At 33.4% G+C, this 23,113-nt stretch overlaps 3 protein-coding genes across 3 annotated transcripts in view; 1 reads left to right on the top strand and 2 right to left on the bottom strand.

Moving 5' to 3' along the window:
- Positions 1-250: 250 nt before the first annotated feature.
- Positions 251-5,421, bottom strand: LOC134283051 (gigaxonin-like). The gene is made up of 5 exons (XM_062765492.1): positions 5,131-5,421; positions 4,160-4,519; positions 3,318-3,680; positions 3,072-3,199; positions 251-2,703 (listed from the first exon to the last, which is right to left on the bottom strand). The coding sequence occupies exons 1-5, from the start codon at positions 5,328-5,330 to the stop codon at positions 1,880-1,882; spliced, it is 1,875 nt and encodes a 624-aa protein (XP_062621476.1). The 5' UTR covers positions 5,331-5,421; the 3' UTR covers positions 251-1,879.
- LOC134283053 (probable aminopeptidase NPEPL1) overlaps positions 4,813-23,113 on the top strand; it is a 58,765-nt gene continuing 40,464 nt past the window's right edge. The window contains exon 1 of the mRNA XM_062765494.1: positions 4,813-4,831. The gene's annotated coding sequence lies outside the window, so the exon portion shown is untranslated. The remainder of the gene's footprint in view (positions 4,832-23,113) is intronic.
- LOC134283018 (uncharacterized) overlaps positions 16,404-23,113 on the bottom strand; it is a 37,256-nt gene continuing 30,546 nt past the window's right edge. The window contains exons 25-34 of the mRNA XM_062765439.1: positions 22,645-22,704; positions 21,628-21,702; positions 21,294-21,452; positions 21,011-21,067; positions 19,961-20,098; positions 19,641-19,760; positions 19,086-19,364; positions 18,679-18,778; positions 18,496-18,554; positions 16,404-17,106 (exon numbers count right to left, since the gene is read on the bottom strand). Of these exons, the coding sequence (XP_062621423.1) occupies positions 16,528-17,106; positions 18,496-18,554; positions 18,679-18,778; positions 19,086-19,364; positions 19,641-19,760; positions 19,961-20,098; positions 21,011-21,067; positions 21,294-21,452; positions 21,628-21,702; positions 22,645-22,704 (1,626 nt within the window). The 3' untranslated portion in view covers positions 16,404-16,527. The remainder of the gene's footprint in view (positions 17,107-18,495; positions 18,555-18,678; positions 18,779-19,085; positions 19,365-19,640; positions 19,761-19,960; positions 20,099-21,010; positions 21,068-21,293; positions 21,453-21,627; positions 21,703-22,644; positions 22,705-23,113) is intronic.

Genomic DNA, 23,113 nt, shown 5'->3' with positions numbered 1-23,113 from the left:
GATATATTCAGAAAAAAGTAACCTTGTTGTAATGTGTAGAAAATTGTTGGAAGCTGCTAATAATCAATGTACCAATTTGAAATATTCATAGCAGAGCCAGGAATAACTGGAGAGTAATTTCTTCCATGTTTCAGAATAAAGATATACAACTTAGAAAAAAATTCATATCTGATCTAAAACTTTGGAAATTATTAGGAAACTTTTCATATTTGTGATGATTTAATTGCAGCTTAACAACGACACAAGTCAACATATTCAAAAAAAAAAAAGAAGATCTATAAAGAAGTCAAATGACTTTACTTTTCTTGTACACTTTATTTCCTACTACATATAGTACTATGTGGTAAAGCAATTGTACATGCACTAACCTTTTTGCATAAATTGATACGGTAAATAAACTGTAAATTAAATTTCTACCAGCACAGCTGGGAACAATACTAGTAAATGCACAGATATAAATCATTTTTGTTCATTGCTCATTACAATTGATTCTTCTACAGAAGCACATACAGTGAAGTTCTGTGTATTTTATTCTGACCTATAATAAATTAATATGAAGCACTAACAAATAAATAATTAAAAAAAAAAAAAGGTTTACATTTCCAGTCATATTTTTTCCCAAGATTCTTTGAGAATTAGAAAACAGTTCATTTTCTGAATCTCAAGAATATTTCCATAGGGACATCATAATTCTGTTATTAACATCAAATCTAAAGTACAACCTTTTTTTTCTTTTTTATTATAAAAATGATAGTTGCATGAATGGCATAATTTGTGGCAAGTCGTGGGATGATTAATGTAAATAAAAGAAAGGTATTTTTATAAAATTTATGAAAATTCATTAGGCACATGAACTACCTGGGCTAACACTCCGTCATTATACATGAAAAATGCTGTTGTCAAGCACCACAGTTCGTGTTCTCTTTGATTATCAAAAATTACGTTCATATCTCAAATATACTCCAACAAAATTTAATGGTAATATTTTTCAAGTCCAGGATCCCTAAATATGACTGTTCTTCAGAGAATATGCTTTACTTCAATATAATTTCAAAATCTCCACTCTCTACCATCAGCTCATTACATTCACCTCTGTCGTTTGCTCGCATATATCACAGTGATAGATACAAGAAAAAGTGTGTTTGTTTTAATTCATTATAATTTTATTTCTATGTTTATGTCTGACTTTTGCAATAGATATTAATTTAATTTGAAACAATCCTGCAAATTTAACGTTTTCTATGTTATGTAAAAAAAATTGACGTGAGCCCATTGCAGAGGTGTCTGAGAGAGTAACGAAGGATAACTCTGCATGGGAGATTGCAAAATCTCTTCGACATATCCAAGGTTTTCAAGATATCAGTGATTCGGATACTGAGATTCAACTGTACTTGGTATCACTGTATAAAATCTATTTGTACATGCACTTTTTAAGGTGTTATTTTTTGGAGAAATGAAATGAAACATGTTACATGTATTTCCTTAAAATTAAAAATGTACCCAATTTACAATTTTTTTTGTATAATTCACAAAAAGAACAAAATCTTGTCTAAATAAAAGAATTTTAACATCATAAATTGCCCTTTTTTTTTCGTTTCCTACATTTGTAAAAATGTATGCAATAATGTTTTCCCTATGTGGATAATAAAATTCAAAAATAAAAATGATTATACAGGAATTTAAGCTGCAAGAAGCTGCACAGTATACATTTACTGTATCTTATAAATAGAAATTATAATCTTCCTGGTACACATCAAGAAGAGTGTACTAGGTATTTATACATTTGTACCAACAGCTTAAATAAAAATTATCATCATAATATGCTGGGGTACATTAAAAGAGGAGTGTATATATACATTTATACCACACAGTTCTGCCATCACTGAACTGGGGGTTTAGAATTAGGTAACTGTTTAAAGACATGTTTAGGTATGCGTAACATACAACACGGGTATCCCCGTAAGTTTGGTGGACCATTCACAGACACAGTTCTCCATAGCCTGCTACAGACATTAAAAGCTCGGATGCATTCAAACCTTCCACCCATCTCTAGGTCCCCTATGACCCAAATCTCGTCTCCATTTTTCACCACCGAAAATATTTGTGAGGAATCGTTCATTGTGCATAGAAACTCCTGTTGTCTTGGGACCTGCTGCCAGCTGTCTTGAGCAGTGTTGTAAATTTCTGTCCCACAAAACTTAATATTGTTCCCTCCATGCATGGCACTTGGACATTCATACCTCCTAACACCCCCAAACACAAAGATATTCCCCCTACAAGCTACGGCCCTGGCATCACATCTCCTCTCTCTCATTGGACAGACGGATGACCAGGTATTGGTACACGTGTCAAAACATTCTACTGACTCGTACAACTTCCCCACCATCCCACCGGCTATAACATAGATCTTCTTGTCCACTACTGCATAGGCAGACCACACCCTTCTCAGGTTCATTTCTGGTAGAGGTGTCCATTTATGGCTAAAAATGTTATAGGCTTCCATAGAAGTACTGGGTTCTCTGATATCATTGCTGCCTCCAATGGCATATATGTCATCTTCAATGGCAACCAGACCAAAACCAAACCTGGCATGGTTCATTGGACTGATTGGAGTCCACTGGTTGACCTTGGGGTCAAACTTCTCACCTGTGCCCAGTATTCTGTCCTCTGTGTCCTTACCTCCAACAGCATACAGACACCCTCCTACAAAATACAGTACAGTGTGACAGACATCCTCATAAAGGTGAATATCTAATGGATCAATAACTACATGTACCACATAATTTACATACAGTCTTGCATGTAAAAGATTTTAAACTTAATAATATACTTATAGAAATAAGAATACATGTATAACAAGAGCTCTCCAAGTTTCTTTAAAGTTTGAAACTTTTACTTAAATAGTGATTGCTGAAACACCCTATGCACTTGATTTACACTTTCTGTAGTATGAGCACTTTCCTTTCATGAAAAATACTTAATCTAATCAAAAGATTTCTAAACAGTGTTTAGAAGAGATGATGAATCACAGATCCAGTAGGAATTAGTGCTGTATTACTTATTTTGTGTACCTGCTTCAACTACACTATGAGCACTTCTACTCTGCATCATGGGAGGTAACTCTAACCATCTGTTTCCAGTGGGCGTGGCAGAAAAGCAGTAAGCATCCCTTCTCACTCCACTCTCTTTGTCAAAATTACTACGACATAAAATTGATTAAAAATTAGTTTTAAACTTAAATTTTGGTAATTTTCAATGTAGGATATCTTAAAATATGTGCAATTTAAAAGTGGAATTGATAAATTGTGGATAATTACTGAATAACTCTTGAGTCTCCTCCAGCACACACTAATACATTGGTTACGCCCCTTGGTTTGTCTGTAGCCCCATTCTGACATTGTAGCTTGTTCTGAATCATTTCCTGGATCCCAAAGTTGTGTATATCTGGATACATCTCGACTAACCCCTGGAGAGTGCTTTCACTGAGGAGCTGCACCCTGAGACAGTTATTGATCAGATCTGAGAGGTGCCCCCTCCTGTTCTCCTCGTCGTGTTTCACCCATCGTATAATGCTGTCCAGGATGTCCCCCTCAGTCTGAACTTTGAGTGTGTCGGTACACAAAAGGCTGGTCAGCAGGTCAAGGGGAAGTTGTAGAAACTCTCCATAATTGGTAATATTTCTAAAAATGCATATACAATTCAATGGACTATAAAAAATAAATAGAAACTAAAAGATTTCTAAACTACATGTATCTATAAAATATCTTTTATTTAAAATAAATAAAGCTGAAATGCATGTGGTTTACGGTGTTGAAATCCAAAATATTGGTATTTGCTTGAGATAATTTAAGTGAACATTGATTAAGTGTCTGAGTGTCTACCTGTACACGTATTATATGAGTTGTATATGCAAGAAAGCTTTATAATATAGTATTCTGTATGCAAGAAAACTTTAAAATATACATACGTAATAGTATAAAAAAATTGTAGAAAAGGAACCCATTGTGAATAAAATATATTTTTCATTTGCATGAGTCTCTCTATCGTCGGAAACCCACGGGTGATCTCATCTTTACTTATCACCGGGTGATAAGTAAAGACGAGATCACCCATGGGTTTCCGACGGTGGAGTCTCTCATGCACAAAATGTTTTACTAACCTGAAGTTGTTCTCAAGAAACTGGGTGGTTTTTAAACGTACCCAAGAGCAGTTGAATCTTGAGGCAAAATCCCAGATACCTAGACAATTTTGCGATGTTATGCATTTCAGAAGATATTCACAACATGCCTGTTTTAAATCCGTTAATAACAGAAGATCAGCTGCCTGGAGAATGTTCTGTATGTTTTCTTCATCCAGCACAATTTCTGATGTATATAAATAATCTAAGATTATTTCAAATGTGTCTACTGTGATCTGTAAAGGGGACAAATCCACAACTTCTGAATCATGACCTGCCATTGAAGAAGCTGGCTTTCCCTCAACAGAACTGCTATAATCATAAGCTTTATCATACACCAATCTACAAGAGGAAATGTTATGTTGATATGATACTTTTCTAAAGAATTGCATATGCTTTATCATATGTAGTACACTTAATAAGTCCTTTAGCATTTGTAATGCAATTCTGTATCATGATTCCTTTAATTTAAACAAGATTCCATTAGATTTTAGTGCCAAAAGGTCAATGAATTATAACAGAAATTCACATATTGCATAAAATGGTTCCCAGATGATATAATATTAGTTTTTCTGTCATTGTAATCAAATGTTTTATCATAAGTCCCCATGACATAAAGAAAATCCCTATTTGTTTTGAGCTTTAAAGGACAAGGTAAGAATTTTTAGTTGCAAGTTCGTAACTTCATTTGGGGGGTGCATTGAAAAATTGTGTATCACCATGATCACAACTTCCTTTGACTTATTAAAAGAAACCCACTGATTTCGAAATCAATAGGTCGTGATCCTCTCAACTGAGAAAAACTCTTTTTGCTTTCAAGGTCAATAATTGAAAGATCATGGTCACCTCCCCCTTTCTCATTCCTTGAATAAATTCCCTAAATCAAATTCGTGTCACTTTTGGATTAAATTTAAAATTCTCTAATAATAATAATAATGCATCCTATGTTTTACCTAAAGTAATGACTGGCCGCTGCCAAAATTCCCTTTTGAACAGGTATTTCTTTTCCATCGATGAATACACATCCATCACAGAAATGACTCTTCTTTCTAATACTATTCAATGCACATAAAAGTTTGCTGGCGTGCCTTTCACACGTAAATTTTTGTGGACTATTGAGGTCTGAATCAGTTCCATCAACAGTAAACGACATTGTGACCTCTTATAACCATTTATGCAAAAGAAGAGTCGAGAGACTGGTGATGATCAGCTGTGGGGGTCGCCGGTGTGCAGTAATGTGTTCCATAGTTTAGTCGTAAACTGAAACAGCATTCTAGCCCTTTCCCTTTTCTTTCAACTAATAGATAATAAAAGGAATTTATATTTTATGAACTAGCAAACACATTCCTATAATAAGCATGATTTTTTTTAATTGTTTGACAAGTTTGTTTTAATATACGAATTTTTGAAAGTACGATTTACTTTTAAATTCCAAATTCTGTTTGTGTGGTGCAACCCACCCGATATTGCTATTTGCAATGGCGTGAAGTCACCTTTGAAAAATTAAATTTATCGCTTATATCTCATTATGAAGAACGAGCCCGATCTTTATTTTTTTTTTTTTTTTTTACAACAAAGTACACTCGGACAATATTTAATCCTTTACTACTATACTTCCTTTTATAAAAAAAATCTTTAAAAGTGAATATAATTCCCATCTATTTTTATGACGAAATGCAACTTTTTTGTAAAACGAATCCTTTATGAAAACGAACCCAATCTTTTTTTTTTTTTTTTTTTTAACAACAAAGTACACTCGGACAATATTTAATCCTTTACTACTATACTTCCTTTTATAAAAAAAAAAAAAAAATCTTTAAAAATGAATATAATTCCCATCTATTTTTATGACGAAATGCAACTTTTTTTGTAAAACGAATCCTTTACTACTATACTTCCTTTTATAAAAATCTTTAAAAATGAATATATTTCACATCTATTTTTATGACGAAATGCAACTTTTTTTGTAAATCGAATCCTTTACTACTATACTTCCTTTTATAAAAATCTTTAAAAATGAATATAATTCCCATCTATTTTTATGAAAAAATGTAACTTTTTTTGTAAAACGGAAACCAACGTAATTTAAACAAGCCATGTATCAAGAGCACGCTGTTGCTTTTTTTATTGTATGAATTCAATAGTAAGCCCTAAATTATATTAAATTCAAACTAAGAAGCTTTCACATAATTTTTGATATCATGAAAAAATCATCGCAAGTCTGATGCAAAAATGCCCGAACATGCTAGGAAAAGGTACGCATTCTAGCAGTACGTTTAGGGAACTGAAAAAAGCAAAATAAACATTAATCTGTGATTATCTCTTAAGGGAGATGTGTGCGAGGCAATTAAGCAGTTTTGAGGGAGGGATCATCACATTTATTGGGTTTAAATTAAGGCTAGAATACTACTAGTAATTATTAAGAAACCTTCTTACCACCCACACTTTTTTTTTGGGGGGGGGACTTTCCAAATCAAATGCGGTTATAAAAATAAAAAAGGAAAGAGACACTGAAATTTATCATAGTAAACTAATTGTTCAAATTTTGAAGTATTTCCATTTCAAAATATTTTTTCTAAGCATGAATTAATATCAGTTACGATGAACTTGGCTGTTGTAAAAGTATAGTTAGCTGAACACAGTTTCGTATAAAATCCAGGGGGATTTTTCCTGGAACTGAGAGAACCATGCTGGGTAGGGATTTCCCTGATATTTAAAGGAAGTCTACATAAAACTACATCTTTTTTGCTTTCATACCCGAAAAGAAGAATTCTTATATGCGTATATGATTATCTAGGAGGGTGACTTCACGCCATTGCACAATTATTTGATTATAAAGCAAGGTGACTTCACGCCATTGCACTTTTATATGATTATCTAGGAGGGTGACTTCACGCCATTGCATGTTTATATGATTATCTAGGAGGGTGACTTCACGCCATTGCACATTTATATGATTATCTAGGAGGGTGACTTCACGCCATTGCATGTTTATATGATTATCTAAGAGGGTGACTTCACGCCAGTGCACATTTATATGATTATACAGCAAGGTGACTTCACGCCATTGCATGTTTATATGATTATCTAGGAGGGTGACTTCATGCCATTGCATGTTAATACGATTATCTAGGAGGGTGACTTCACGCCATTGCACATCAATATGATTATAAAGCAAGGTAACTTCACGCCATTGCATGATTATATGATTATCTAGAAGGGTGACTTCACACGATTGCATGTTTATATGATTATAAAGCAAGGTGACTTCACGCCATTGTACTTTTATAAGATTATCTAGGAAGGTGACTTTACGCCATTGCATTTTTATATGATTATCTAAGAGGGTGACTTCACGCAATTGCATGTTTATATGATTATTTAAGAGGGTGACTTCAAACCATTGCACATTTATATGATTATAAAGCAAGGTGACTTCATGCCATTGCACTTTCATATGATTATCTAGGAGGGTATTTAGGAGGGTGACTTCACGCCATTGCACATTTATATGATTATCAAGCAAGGTATATGATTATCTAGGAGGGTGACTTCACGACATTGCATGTTTATATGATTATCTAGAAGGGTGACTTCACGCCATTGCATGTTTATATGATTATCTAAGAGGGTGACTTCACACCATTGCACATTTATATGATTATAAAGCAGGGTGACTTCACGCCATTGCATGTTTATATGATTATCTAGGAGGGTGACTTCACGCCATTGCATGTTTATATGATTATCTAGGAGGGTGACTTCACGCCATTGCACATTTATATGATTATAAAGCAAGGTAACTTCACGCCATTGCATGTTTATATGATTATCTAGAAGGATGACTTCACACGATTGCATGTTTATATGATTATAAAGCAAGGTGACTTCACGCCATTGTACTTTTATAAGATTATCTAGGAGGGTGACTTTACGCCATTGCATTTTTATATGATTATAAAGCAAGGTGACTTCACGCCATTGCATGTTTATATGATTATTTAAGAGGGTGACTTCAAACCATTGCACATTTATATGATTATAAAGCAAGGTGACTTCATGCCATTGCACTTTCATATGATTATCTAGGAGGGTAACTTCACGCCATTGCATGTTTATATGATTATCTAGAAGGGTGACTTCACGCCATTGCACATTTATATGATTATCTAGCAAGGTGACTTCACGCCATTGCACATTTATATGATTATAAAGCAAGGTGACTTCACGCCATTGCACTTTTATATGATTATCTAGTGACTTCACGCCATTGCATGTTTATATGATTATCTAAGAGGGTGACTTCACACCATTGCACATTTATATGATAATAAAGCAGGGTGACTTCACGCCATTGCATGTTTATATGATTATCTAGGAGGGTGACTTCACGCCATTGCACGTTTATATGATTATAAAGCAAGGTGACTTCACGCCATTGCACTTTTTTATGATTATGTAGGAGGGTGACTTCACGCCATTGCATGTTTATATGATTATCTAGGAGGGTGACTTCATGCCATTGCATGTTCATATGGTTATCTAGGAGGTTGATTTCACGCCATTGCACTTTTATATAATTATCTAGGAGGGTGACTTCACGCCATGTTTATATGATTATCTAGAAGATTGACCTCACAACATTGCATGTTTATATGATTATCTAGGAGGGTGACTTCACGCCATTGCACGTTTATATGATTATCTAGGAGGGTAACTTCACGCCATTGCACATTTATATGATTATAAAGCAAGGTGACTTCACACAATTGCACTTTTATATAATTATCTAGGAGGGTGACTTCACGCCATTGCATGTTAATACAATTATCTAAGAGTTTGACTTTACGCCATTGCACATTAATATGATTATAAAGCAAAGTGACTTCACGCCATTACACTTTTATATGATTATCTAGGAGGGTGCTTTCACGCCATTGCATGTTTATATGATTATCTTGGAGGGTGACTTCACGCCATTGCACGTTTATATGATTTACTAACAGGGTGACTTCACGCCATTGTATGTTTATATGATTATGTACGAGGGTGACTTCACGCCATTGCACATTTATATGATTATAAAGCAAGGTGACTTCACGCCATTGCACTTTTATATGATTATCTAGGAGGGTGACTTCACGACATTGCATGTTTATATGATTATCTAGGAGGATGACTTCACGACATTGCATGTTTATATGATTATCTAGGAGGGTGACTTCACGCCATTGCATGTTTATATGATTATCTAGGAGGGTGACTTCACGCCATTGCACATTTATATGATTATCTACGAGGGTGACTTCACGCCATTGCATGTTTAAATGATTATCTAGCAAGGTGACTTCACGCCATTGCATTTTTATATGATTATCTAGGAGGGTGACTTCACGCCATTGCACATTTATATGATTATCTAGGAGGGTGACTTCATGCCATTGCATGTTCATATGGTTATCTAGGAGGGTGACTTATCTAGGAGGGTGACTTCACGCCATTGCACTTTTATATAATTATCTAGGAGGGTGACTTCACGATATTCCATGTTTATATGATTATCTAGAAGATTGACCTCACAACATTGCATGTTTATATGATTATCTAGGAGGGTGACTTCACGCCATTGCACGTTTATATGTTTTTCTAGGAGGGTAACTTCACGCCATTGCACATTTATATGATTATAAAGCAAGGTGACTTCACACAATTGCACTTTTATATAATTATCTAGGAGGGTGACTTCACGCCATTGCATGTTAATACAATTATCTAAGAGTTTGACTTTACGCCATTGCACATTAATATGATTATAAAGCAAAGTGACTTCACGCCATTACACTTTTATATGATTATCTAGGTTGGTGCCTTCACGCCATTGCATGTTTATATGATTATCTTGGAGGGTGACTTCACGCCATTGCACGTTTATATGATTATCTACGAGGGTGACTTCACGCCATTGCACATTTATATCATTATCTAGGAGGGTGACTTCACGCCATTGCACATTTATATGATTATAAAGCAAGGTGACTTCACGCCATTACACTTTTATATGATTATCTAGGAGGGTGACTTCACAACATTGCACGTTTATACAATTATCTAGGAGGGTGACTTCACGACATTGCATGTTTATATGATTAACAAGGAGGATGACTTCACGACATTGCATGTTTATATGATTATCTAGGAGGGTGACCTCACGCCATTCCATGTTGATGTCAGTGTCTAGGAGGGTGACTTCACGCCATTGCACTTTTATATGTTTATCTAGGAGGGTGACTTCACGCCATTGCACATTTATATGATTATAAAGCAAGGCGACTTCACGCCATTGCACTTTTTGTGATTATCTAGGAGGGTGACTTCACGCCATTGCATGTTTATACGATTATCTAAGAGTTTTACTTCACGCCATTGCACATTAATATGATTATCTAGGAGGGTGACTTCACGCCATTGCACTTTTATATGATTATCTAGGAGGGTGACTTCACGCCATTGCATGTTTATATGATTATCTAGGAGGGTGACTTCACGCCATTGCATGTTTATATGATTATCTAGGAGGGTGACTTCACGCCATTGCACATTTATATGATTATCTAGCAAGGTGACTTCACGCCATTGCATGTTTATATGATTATCTAGGATGGTGACTTCACGCCATTGCACATTTATATGATTATAAAGCAAGGTGACTTCACGCCATTGCACTTTTATATGATTATCTAGGAGGGTGACTTCACGCCATTGCATGTTTATATGATTATCTAGGAGGGTGACTTCACGCCATTGCACGTTTATATGATTTACTAACAGGGTGACTTCACGCCATTGTATGTTTATATGATTATCTAGAAGGGTGACTTCACGCCATTGCACATTTATATGATTATAAAGCAAGGTGACTTCACGCCATTGCACTTTTATATGATTATCTAGGAGGGTGACTTCACGACATTGCACGTTTATATGATTATCTAGGAGGGTGACTTCACGACATTGCATGTTTATATGATTAACAAGGAGGATGACTTCACGCCATTGCACTTTTATATGATTATCTAGGAGGGTGACTTCACGCCATTGCATGTTTATATGATTATCTAGGAGGTTGATTTCACGCCATTGCACTTTTATATGTTTATCTAGGAGGGTGACTTCACACCATTGCACATTTATATGATTATAAAGCAAGGTGACTTCACGCCATTGCACTTTTATATAATTATCTAAGAGGGTGAATTCACGCCATTGCATGTTAATACGATTATCTAAGAGTTTGACTTCACGCCATTGCACATTAATATGATTATAAAGCAAAGTGACTTCACGCCATTACACGTTTATATGATTTTAAAGCAAGGTGACTTCACGCCATTGCACTTTTATATGATTATCTAGGAGGGTGACTTCACGCCATTGCATGTTTATATGATTATCTAAGAGGGTGACTTCACACCATTGCACATTTATATGATAATCTAAAGCAGGGTGACTTCACGCCATTGCACGTTTATATGATTATCTAGGAGGGTGACTTCACGCCATTGCATGTTTATATGATTATCTAGGTGGGTGACTTCACGCCATTGCATGTTTATATGATTATCTAGGAGGGTGACTTCACGCCATTGCACATTTATATGATTATAAAGCAAGGTGACTTCACGCCATTGCACTTTTATATGATTATCTAGGAGGGTGACTTCACGCCATTGCATGTTTATATGATTATCCAGGAGGGTGACTTCACACCATTGCATGTTTATAAGATTATCTAGGATGGTGACTTCGCGCCATTGCATGTTTCTATGATTATCTGGGAGGGTGACTTCGCGCCATTGCATGTTTCTATGATTATCTGGGAGGGTGACTTCACGCCATTGCACATTTATATGATTATAAAGCAGGGTGAATTCACACTATTGCACTTTTATATGATTATCTACGAGGGTGACTTCACGCCATTGCATGTTTATATGATTATCTAGGATGACTTTTTATCTAGTAGGGTGACTTCACGCCATTGCACGTTTATATGATTATCTAGGAGGGTGACTTCACGACATTGCATGTTTATATGATTATCTAGAAGGGTGACTTCACGCCATTGCACGTTTATATGATTATCTAGGAGGGTGACTTCACACCATTGCACATTTATATGATTATAAAGCATGGTGATTTCACGCCATTGCATGTTTATATGATTATCTAGGAGGGTGACTTCACGCCATTGCATGTTTATATGATTATCTAGGAGGGTGACTTCACGCCATTGCATGTTTATATGATTATCTAAGAGGGTGACTTCACGCCATTGCATGTTTATATGATTATAAAGCAAGGTGACTTCACGCCATTGCACTTTTATAGCAGGAGGTGACTTCACGCCATTGCATGTTTATATGATTATCTAGGAGGGTGACTTCACGACATTGCATGTTTATATGATTATCTAGGAGGGTGACTTCACGCCATTGCACATTTATATGATTATAAAGCAGGGTGACTTCACGCCATTCCATGTTTATATGATTTTCTAGGAGGGTAACTTCACGCCATTGCACATTTAAATGATTATAAAGCAAGGTGACTTCACGCCATTGCACTTTTATATGATTATCTAGGAGGGTGACTTCACGCCATTGCATGTTCATATGGCTATCTAGGAGGGTGACTTATCTAGGAGGGTGACTTTACACCATTGCACGTTTATATGATTATCTAGGAGGGTGACTTTACGACATTGCATGTTTATATGATTATCTAGGAGGGTGACTTCATGATATTCCACGTTTATATGATTATCTAAGAGGGTGACTTCACACCATTGCACATTTATATGATTATAAAGCAGGGTGACTTCACGCCATTGCATGTTTATATGATTATCTAGGAGGGTGACTTCATGCCATTGCACATTAATATGATTATAAAGCAAGGTAACTTCACGCCATTGTATGTTTTATGATTATTTAAGAGGGTGACTTCAAACCATTGCACATTTATATGATTATAAAGCAAGGTGACTTCACGCCATTGCACTTTTATATGATTATCAAGGAGGGTGACTTCACGCCATTGCATGTTTATATGATTATCCAGGAGGGTGACTTCACGCCATTGCATGTTTATATGATTATCTAGGAGGGTGACTTCACGACATTGCACATTTATATGATTATCTAGGAGGGTGACTTCACGCCATTGCATGTTTATATGATTATCTAGGAGGGTGACTTCACGCCATTGCACATTTATATGATTATCTAGCAAGGTGACTTCACGCCATTGCACTTTTATATGATTATCTAGGAGGGTGACTTCACGCCATTGCATGTTCATATGGCTATCTAGGAGGGTGACTTATCTCGGAGGGTGACTTATCTCGGAGGGTGACTTTTTACACCATTGCACGTTTATATGATTATCTAGGAGGGTGACTTCACGCCATTGCACGTTTATATGATTATCTAGGATGGTGACTTCACGCCATTGCACATTTATATGATTATAAAGCAAGGTGACTTCACGCCATTGCACTTTTATATGAATATCTAGGAGGGTGACTTCACGCCATTGCACGTTTATATGATTTACTAACAGGGTGACTTCACGCCATTGCACGTTTATATGATTTACTAACAGGGTGACTTCACGCCATTGTATGTTTTTATGATTATCTAGGAGGGTGACTTCACGCCATTGCACATTTATATGATTATAAAGCAAGGTCACTTCATGCAATTGTACTATTATATGATTATCTATGAGGGTGACTTCACGCCATTGCACATTAATATGATTATAAAGCAAGGTGACTTCACGACATTGCACTTTTATATGATTATCTAGGAGGGTGACTTCACGCCATTGCACTTTTATATGATTATCTAGTAGGGTGACTTCACGCCATTGCACATTTATATGATTATAAAGCAAGGTGACTTCACGCCATTGCACTTTATATAATTATCAAGGAAGGTGACTTCACGCCATTGCTTGTTAATATGATTATCTAGGACGCCATTGCACATTAATATGATTATAAAGCAAAGTGACTTTACGCCATTGCACTTTTATATGATTATCTAACAGGGTGACTTCACACCATTGCACATTTATATGATTATAAAGCAGGGTGACTTCACGCCATTGCATGTTTATATGATTATCTAGGAGGGCGACTTCATGCCATTGCATGTTAATACGATTATCTAGGAGGGTGACTTCACGCCATTGCACATTAATATGATTATAAAGCAAGGTAACTTCACGCCATTGTATGTTTATATGATTATTTAAGAGGGTGACTTCAAACCATTGCACATTTATATGATTATAAACCAAGGTGACTTCACGCCATTGCACTTTTAAATGATTATCTAGGAGGGTGACTTCACGCCATTGCATGTTTATATGATTATCCAGGAGGGTGACTTCACGCCATTGCATGTTTCTATGATTATCTAAGAGGGTGACTTCACGCCATTGCACATTTATATGATTATAAAGCAGGGTGACTTCACGCCATTGCATGTTTATATGATTATCTAGGAGGGTGACTTCATGCCATTGCATGTTAATACGATTATCTAGGAGGGTGACTTCACGCCATTGCACATTAATATGATTATAAAGCAAGGTAACTTCACGCCATTGTATGTTTATATGATTATTTAAGAGGGTGACTTCAAACCATTGTACATTTATATGATTATAAAGCAAGGTGACCTCAGACCATTGCAATTTTATATGATTATCTAGGAGGGTGACTTCACGTCAATATTAGTAATAATTTTTTCTAAATGCTTTACATGCAAGTTTCCTGAAATAAAATGCACCCTTCTATATCTCGTAGAAAAACTTGCAGGTAAATAAATTCTGTTTTATATGTAAGTACATGTTGACCTTCATGTTAACCTATTAATGACTTTCATATCAATTAGATGATAGTCATTTGCCCCCCGTCCCTGAAAAATCACTGAGTTATATAACAATAGCATTTATTAAACATATCCATGAATTTATAATGAATATTGAAGACACAGACACAGGTTATGTTATGGTTTTTTTTTATAACGTAATGAAAGCGACCTTTTGACCACAGCATCATCAAAATTAGTTATCAATGATATGCATTTAAAGAAATCAAAGCCTTTATTTTTTCTGCATATTATGAAATAGTTCTCATTTGCCATTTCATGAATATATGAAAATAAAGAGATTTATGATACTCATTCATTTTGCATCATAATATTAAAGACAAAAATAATGAAAAAAATATCAACGATGTTTCAAAAGTATCCATTGAGTTGAATTTGACTGTGAAAGTTATTGCTAATGTAAAGATCACATTTTTTGCATAGATTATAGCATTGATAGAATTTCTTGCATTCAAAAATACAATCACATGTCATTTAGACTTCTATATATTAAGGTTTCAATTTATCTGCGTAGAACAGTTATTAATTCCACTCGATGGCATTAAAAAGGTGTTAACATAAGTTCAGAAGGAACAAATACTTTGGCTTTACTTAACAACCGCTGCTAATTCAATTAACATCACCAGTTTATAGACAAAATTCAATTGTAAAAAAAAAAAATTAACAATATGTACTGAGCAAAATATGATGATACAATGTTATATATTGCAATATCAGATTTATTTAATCTACAGTAAGCTTAACGAAAAAGTCTGTAATTCATTTTATGCATGGATTTTATAAAACTTATTGTTTTATAACCTATTCCTAAGTTATTGTCTTACTGTCGTAACAAATACACTTCAGATTTAAACTTTTAATGACTGTGAAATCAACTTGTTAAATAAGGTTGTCTACGTATAATGTTATATTCATCTAAGACGTGCTATTTCCATATTGATTATATAATTATTGATAAATTTTAATTCCAAACAGTGATTAATATAACCTATAATAATCAAATTACCAACTGTTTTACATTAGAAAATATGCCTGTATGATACTTATTGGTTTCCATACGTCACATTCCCTAAATATCGATACTAAATTATAAATTGATACATTAATACATCCCTAACAACGTTTCTCAATTACCATTTTAGTTAACATAACTTTGAAATTTAATGCAGAGGTAAAAATAACTAATATACATAAATGAAGAAATTTATGGAAATTCTTGCATCCAAATGAAACACTGATACCCCGTCTGATAACTTGATAAAAAAAATTATGGAATACAAATCAAGTATGTTGGTATCAAAATAAGGCCTTCACAGATTAATTGACTGATTAATCGTCGTTTATAGGTGCATAAAAATACAATCACATATTCTTTCTACATCTTCTTGTTTAAATTTTTCTGTGAAGAAGAGATGTTAAGTCTACCCCATGGCATTTAAAATGTGCCAAATGTTCCTGTGTTAACTTGAGGTCCGGTGGAACACAGATTGATGATTTGGTGAATAACGGGTTTCTAGCCTGAATGCAGTTAGCCGAGACATGATAGTATTTGTTGTTAAATACCTCACGCATTCGCCCTTCCTTTCTGTCAAAGAAACTGTCCATCTCCCTGTGGCGTATGCCTATATCTTTTGGACATCTTAACGGCTTCTCAAATCTCTCCCTGCATCCGGCACATAATTTGACCAGATTAGATAATTTACAAACAACAAAAGGTTCCCTTGTTAATTCTGTACTAACTTTTTGTTCGTGTTGCAACAAGTTATCTTTTCTTCCATGAGAGTCATCCTGATTGGTTTTCTTTTTTTTCATGGGAGGTTCCCGCGCTTGTGAGGTGCAAGGTTGGGTATCGAGTCCGCGACAAGTCTTACAGATGAAATAAAAAGAGTCATCACTGGCTTCATCGTATGATCTTGATACGTCAGCACATTGAAAATGGTGCCACCACTGGCAAGAGTTGCATTGTATCTAATAGAATGAAACATATGAAGATTACAAACAGTATTAAAGATCAAAAGTCCATAAAACAATACAAAATAGGAGCAGAGCAATTAAACAGGGATCATCGGCTGTGGTATTACGTGCTATGGAGGAGTGAGTATCCTCTGTTGACCGGTCATACCTGCCGTGTGCTCCTTGTCCTAATCCGGAAATAACGAGAAATTCCATCTTCAATTCAGTGTATGATTAATGGACTATATATTAGTATGATTAATTGTATTTGCTGACAAGCTCATCGTATTGTATGTAGAACTTGCGAAATGATGACTTAAACGAGAGGGTTGAAATTCTTGTTTCATCAACTTGTTTGTCAATGATATACCTCTTATTAGAAATTGTTCATACATAGAACAAGTTCTTGCGTATCGAATTAACTGGCATATATCAATTCTGTATGCAGGTGATGAAGGTATATTGCTGCAATAATTTGACAAATGAAAATTTAAAGTCATCATGTGTATCATGAAGCTTGGTGGATATATTTCCATTAGCATCGTTTTCAAGTAAAATATCAAAATATGAAACATATGTTTCAGACTCTGTGGTATCTTTTGCCTAAAGCTCACCAGAATATATCGTATCGACATAAGAATGGAAATTATTATTGTTAATTGACAATGCATCGTCCATATATCTAAATGTACAGTTGAATGCCACTGCAATCGTTTTTTTCTTTTCACGCTTAGGATTTTGCACAAATTGTGCTTTATATGAATACAAAAAATAGGTGTGCTTATAACGGGGCGCAATCGATGGAATACCTTGAGAAACTCAAGCGTCAAGCATCTGTCAATTTCATAGTACTTGTGAGCAATCAGAGTGCTTTTAACAAAGTAATTATGTAAATGACCAATGACAATTGAAGTAAATTTACGAGTTCCATTTTTATTGAAAAAAGAAGATGTCAGTGATATAAAAAGCCTGAACTTTAATTTATCTTTGAGAAGGATTGAATATAAAGTGAAAAAGTTGTACATTTTAAAGCCTTTCATTTTGGTAATACCGTATAAGTGGACATTTTGAAATACCGTATAAAGGGACATTTTAGCGAGAGGCTAGATGTAGTTAAAGACTGGTATTTTAATTCAAACTCCTCAATAAAGAAGCTATTACAAATAAAACACAAATTTTAAGCGATATTCAATTTAAGCGAACTGAGCATCCTCGCTTATAATGCCGAAAATAAATCCTCGTTCAAAATTCTGCTTATATGGTATTGTGATTTCAATTGTCTAAAACTTTCTTTGAATTATAAACTTAAACGATAATTAACAAATATTTCTATATTGTTAAAAACGTTTACATTTAAATAACGTGTTATTTATCTTGGAATGGGATGATTTAATTATAATTTACCCATTTGTGCTGCAATCTGTAATTCTGGCCACAGGAACGGCAATTATTTGTCACATTCCCTACAGACAGTAGAATTAACAAATAAAATTTAATTTCTATTCAATTTTATTCTTGAAAATAGTGGATAGCAAAACATGGATAAATGTTATGTTATATAAATGAAGACTTCTATAATTTACCAACCACAACTTCCTAATAAAATTGCAGCAATGTCTTTTCGGATTGTGTCCACATGTCTACTGTTAAAAAATAGTGGCTTTCCTTGTATGAGCAATTCAGCAAACTATAAAAAATTGTTAAGAAATAATTAAATTAAATTTATTGCAAAATGTATATCATATTAAGCCTCAAATTAAAATTGAATATGAAAGAATGTAATTTGAATCATTTCAAATGATTCATTTCATGCTTCTTCTAGCTGAGTTAATTTTCATAAGAAAGAAATGTAAGAGAATTGTCAATATATATACTGTATGAGAATTGAAATATTCAGGTTTTTTTTAATTGTGCCTTTGACAACATCGTTCAACTTGTTCGACGGAGTTATAGTATAACAAAATAATGCTTTTGTTTTCTGAAATGTTACAAACCTTCATGATAAAAACTCCACAACTGACAGAGTCCATTTGTTTGCTGTGCTGAATGGTCTCTAGCTTCCATTTGCTTGGTCCAGTAGATTCCAAACCCGCAGAAAAACGCCGGTTAATGAACGTCTTCCATGATCGTAATATATTACATCCCTTCTTTGTAAGTTCTCCCAGCGGATCTATATACTTTATAGTCTTCTCCTTTGGCATGACCACAAACATCTCCCAATGGCCATTGTTGTTGTATGGGCAAAAGATTTGTTCATATGCATCCAGAGATAGCTGTTCAATATATATATATATATATATATATATATATATATATATATATATATATATATATATATATATATATATATATATATATATATATATATATATATATATAGTTTGTTTGTGTGTGAGGGAGGGTATGGGTGTGGGTGTATGAGGGGGTGTCAGGTAGGGTGTGTGTTTAAAATTATTTGGTTTTTTAAATATTAATTACATATTTGTTTCTGTTATACTAAATTTATTTAAATTGAAATGAAAAAAATATATTGAGAAATGGTAATTTACCGATGTCATCAGAGCACAAACACTAGGTTGAAGTAATAATTTCCCTGCTACAACACAGCTGATGTATGACACATTGTGGTTACCTGCATCTATCAGGGATTGCAAGTAGGCATCAATTATCTAGAAATCAGAGTCTAGGTTAAGTATATTTTGCTGTTACTAATATATGTATATATATATATATATATATATATATATATATATATATATATATATATATATATATATATATATATATATATATATATATATATATATATATATATATATGATATTTAAATGTTCATATAAATTCATGTTATACATGTATAATATAGTACCTCATCTGTAACCTCCATTCCACTTCTGAGAGAATCAAAGGATGTTCCATATAATTTATATGGCCCGACTATTGCCATTAATGATGGCGATCCCCGATGATTTTTCCAGATTTCTTCGATGTCGGGTATTATAGGGTCCTTTAAAATGTATTAAGTAGTCAAACGATATGCAATTATATCCCATTTAAAATTTCTGCATCTATTAAACCAATACTTTGATATTTTTACATCGAATAAAAAATGCAAAAATGTTAACAATATCTAGAAATGAATTATTCTTATTTGTTTAGAAAAAATTAAATGATTTAATCATATTCCTATCAATGAAATTCAAATAATGTCACACATACTAATTTATTATCTATTTTGTTATGTACCTGGTATGCGATTTCAGCTTTTCTTTTGTGCTTTCCTGAATTTTGCTTCAAAAATATCAATGAAAATAAAATATTGTTGGGTAATATATGACATGAAAACCAGTCTACAAACACCTTTAAATTCTTTATAAATTCTTTATAAAAAGTATCCATATAAATAAACAAGAAAGAATTCTTAGGGTTTCATTGAAGATTATGCTTCTTGACAAAACATTTTTTTTTACCAAATCCAATTTTTTTTTACCAAATTACCAAATGTGTCAAAATGCTAAGCTGTTTAACAGAAAAAAATTCACTTCAAGATGAGTAGAGGCGACTATTTATTCTTCAAATGGTTAACTTATATTAACATTATATCTTGAGCACGTTTATGATGAATTTCATGGAAGAGCAAGATGTAAAAATATTGCTTATAAAACATGAAATTTTTATTGAATCTGAAATTTTATTCACATACTTAAAATAAACATGCTAAACCTGGGGTTTCATTGTAGCTTCTTCTTTATGACAATCCTGAAATATATATTTATATATCCAAAATAAAAATAATGTCTGAGGATTTTTGTGTTTTCTTTTTCTTTTTTTTTAAATATATATATTTTCAAAAGATTTTCGTTATGCATTGTTTGTGATATGTATACACATTCTAATTTGCCTATATATATATATATACCTCAACCTCCTGCAAAACTTCCTCAGGTACAATCTCTTCTTTGTCCTTACATACAGTCTGTTAAGAAAGTAAGAGATAAAAATATTCATAAATGCTTGATATTTTAGTCTTGAATGAGATTTTTTTTTTTCAATGTATTGAACTATTTAGTGACTAGTTTTCCTTTTATCCAAATTGATAAAATTTGCCGAATATTAAACTTTTATTCTTAACAATACCATTTCAACATTATTAATGACAGGTATGTATCTATAAAATGATAGAATTATATGAACATAAAAACCTCAGTTTCCTTATAAGATGAAAGCTTAATTTTTCTTTTTGGTTTGTAATTCTTGACAGAATCTGGAATCTCATCCTCAGATAATTTGTTTTCTCTTACTTTCATTCGCAAGAGATGTGGATTATAAGGATTTATCTCCACATAATCAGGTAATGGTATCTAAAATGCATGAACAGTAATGAAATCTCATGGAAAGAAAAATGGAAATTAAAACAAATTTCAGTTTAACACTTCAATATACATTTAACATTCAGCGTAAAATACAAAAAGCATAAGTAGATTTGGACGAAGTGTCCCCAAGGTGATGAAATTTCGTTGTAGTATGAATTCGTACCTGAAACGATGGGTTAAATGGCACTTTCTCAAAAAAGGTATTGAGCTCTCGTTCAGTGATAGGTGAATACGATTCCTGTTAAAATATACATTCTTAAAATATACCTTGTTGAATGATTAAACAAATGTTGTTTTTTTTTTAGATCAATTCCATGATTTAGACACCTGAGGGGTACAATATTCATTGAGCCCGAAGGTCGAAGTTAATATTGTACTTCAAAGGTGACCAAATCATCCTATTGATTGAAAAACACAACAATAGCTTTATTTATTATATGATAAAATACAAGCAAACTCATACAAGACTCTTTAATGTGCTTTAATTGAAAGTTTTAAGGAGAATGAATTTTATACAAAAACACATTTTAACATGAGAAATAGAACAGGAATAATTCCGTATATTAACTTGCAATAATTCCTTATTATGACTTATATGATATCATCAATCAATATTGCAATAGGTTCCAATAAAATATATAATGCACAGAGTAATTTCAAAAAAGTAATGAAATTACTAAGGTGTAAATTTCTAGACGAAAAAAGGTATTTTTCGCCATCATAAATATTTATGTATTACTTTCCGTTCATTTTAATGTCTAATACACGTGCTGATGATTTAATTATAGGCATTGAAGTTGTACAAAGTAATTGGATTCGTATTTTTAAAAAATCCGACAAAAAATTCGCAATTCTTTCAAAAGTGTGCAAGACTAGGAACCAGTATCATATTTACAAGTGTAGTCTTTAAAGAAATCAATACATTTTAATGAAACCTCGTGTCTTGAGTTTAAAGAATGACGTTTTCTTAGTGAATCATAGCCAGGTCCCCTCTACATGTTTTCATCAATCAATCCTATGGGCAATTTAAATATTTATGGTAGCAAATATTACAAAAATCATAAGAGATAGGTCATATTTAGTCCAAAAGGCAACTGTTTTTGGTTCTTACCAAATGTAGAATTTAATTAAATCATTTTTAATTGAAACCAAAATTTATTTGGTATGGTTAAAAACATACTATGTCAGATTCCATGGCTTCATCAAATTGCATTGTTAGTTCGTAGGTGTCAAATGGATTCTGCAAAAAATAATATACAGGTAAATGACTGGTGATGAATTCTTATTCTTACACTTTTGTCTTCCTGCTTATATTATTTAATGGCGCCGTGTTTCTGGGTAGGATTTCAAATTTAATTTTACATTTTCAATATTTTGCAATTGTCGCCTCTGAAACAGAACCTGGCTCTCAGCTTTCAATGCATTCTTATAAACAAACTGTTGAAGTGTTTACAGATTATTGACAATATTGATAGGAAGGCATATAATGAGAGACTGAAGAAGCCAGCCAATCTATGAAAGGCAAACTACTTAAAATAAATAATACAAACTTATTTTCATATAACAAAATATTGTTATAAATTTATTTTCAAGTTGGTAACCTGAATAATGCTTGCCAGATCAATTTTCATAATTTTATGATATTTTGT

The sequence above is a fragment of the Saccostrea cucullata genome, unplaced genomic scaffold (genome assembly GCF_032062105.1).
Source record: "Saccostrea cucullata isolate Sc308-1 unplaced genomic scaffold, CSIRO_AGI_Scuc_v1 ctg88, whole genome shotgun sequence".
Taxonomy (NCBI): domain Eukaryota; kingdom Metazoa; phylum Mollusca; class Bivalvia; order Ostreida; family Ostreidae; genus Saccostrea; species Saccostrea cuccullata.
Note: the sequence above shows the minus strand (reverse complement) of the source record. Positions and strands in the feature narration are given on the sequence as shown.

Bases quoted from the DNA above. Each gene is read 5' to 3' on its own strand.
- LOC134283051 (XM_062765492.1), bottom strand. From the start codon at position 5,330: ATGTCGTTTACTGTTGATGGAACTGATTCAGACCTCAATAGTCCACAA. The intron at 4,520-5,130 runs GTAAAACATAGG...TTCCTCTTGTAG, and splicing joins GCGGCCAGTCATTACTTTAG to ATTGGTGTATGATAAAGCTT. The intron at 3,681-4,159 runs GTTAGTAAAACA...ATGCATTTTTAG, and splicing joins TTTCTTGAGAACAACTTCAG to AAATATTACCAATTATGGAG.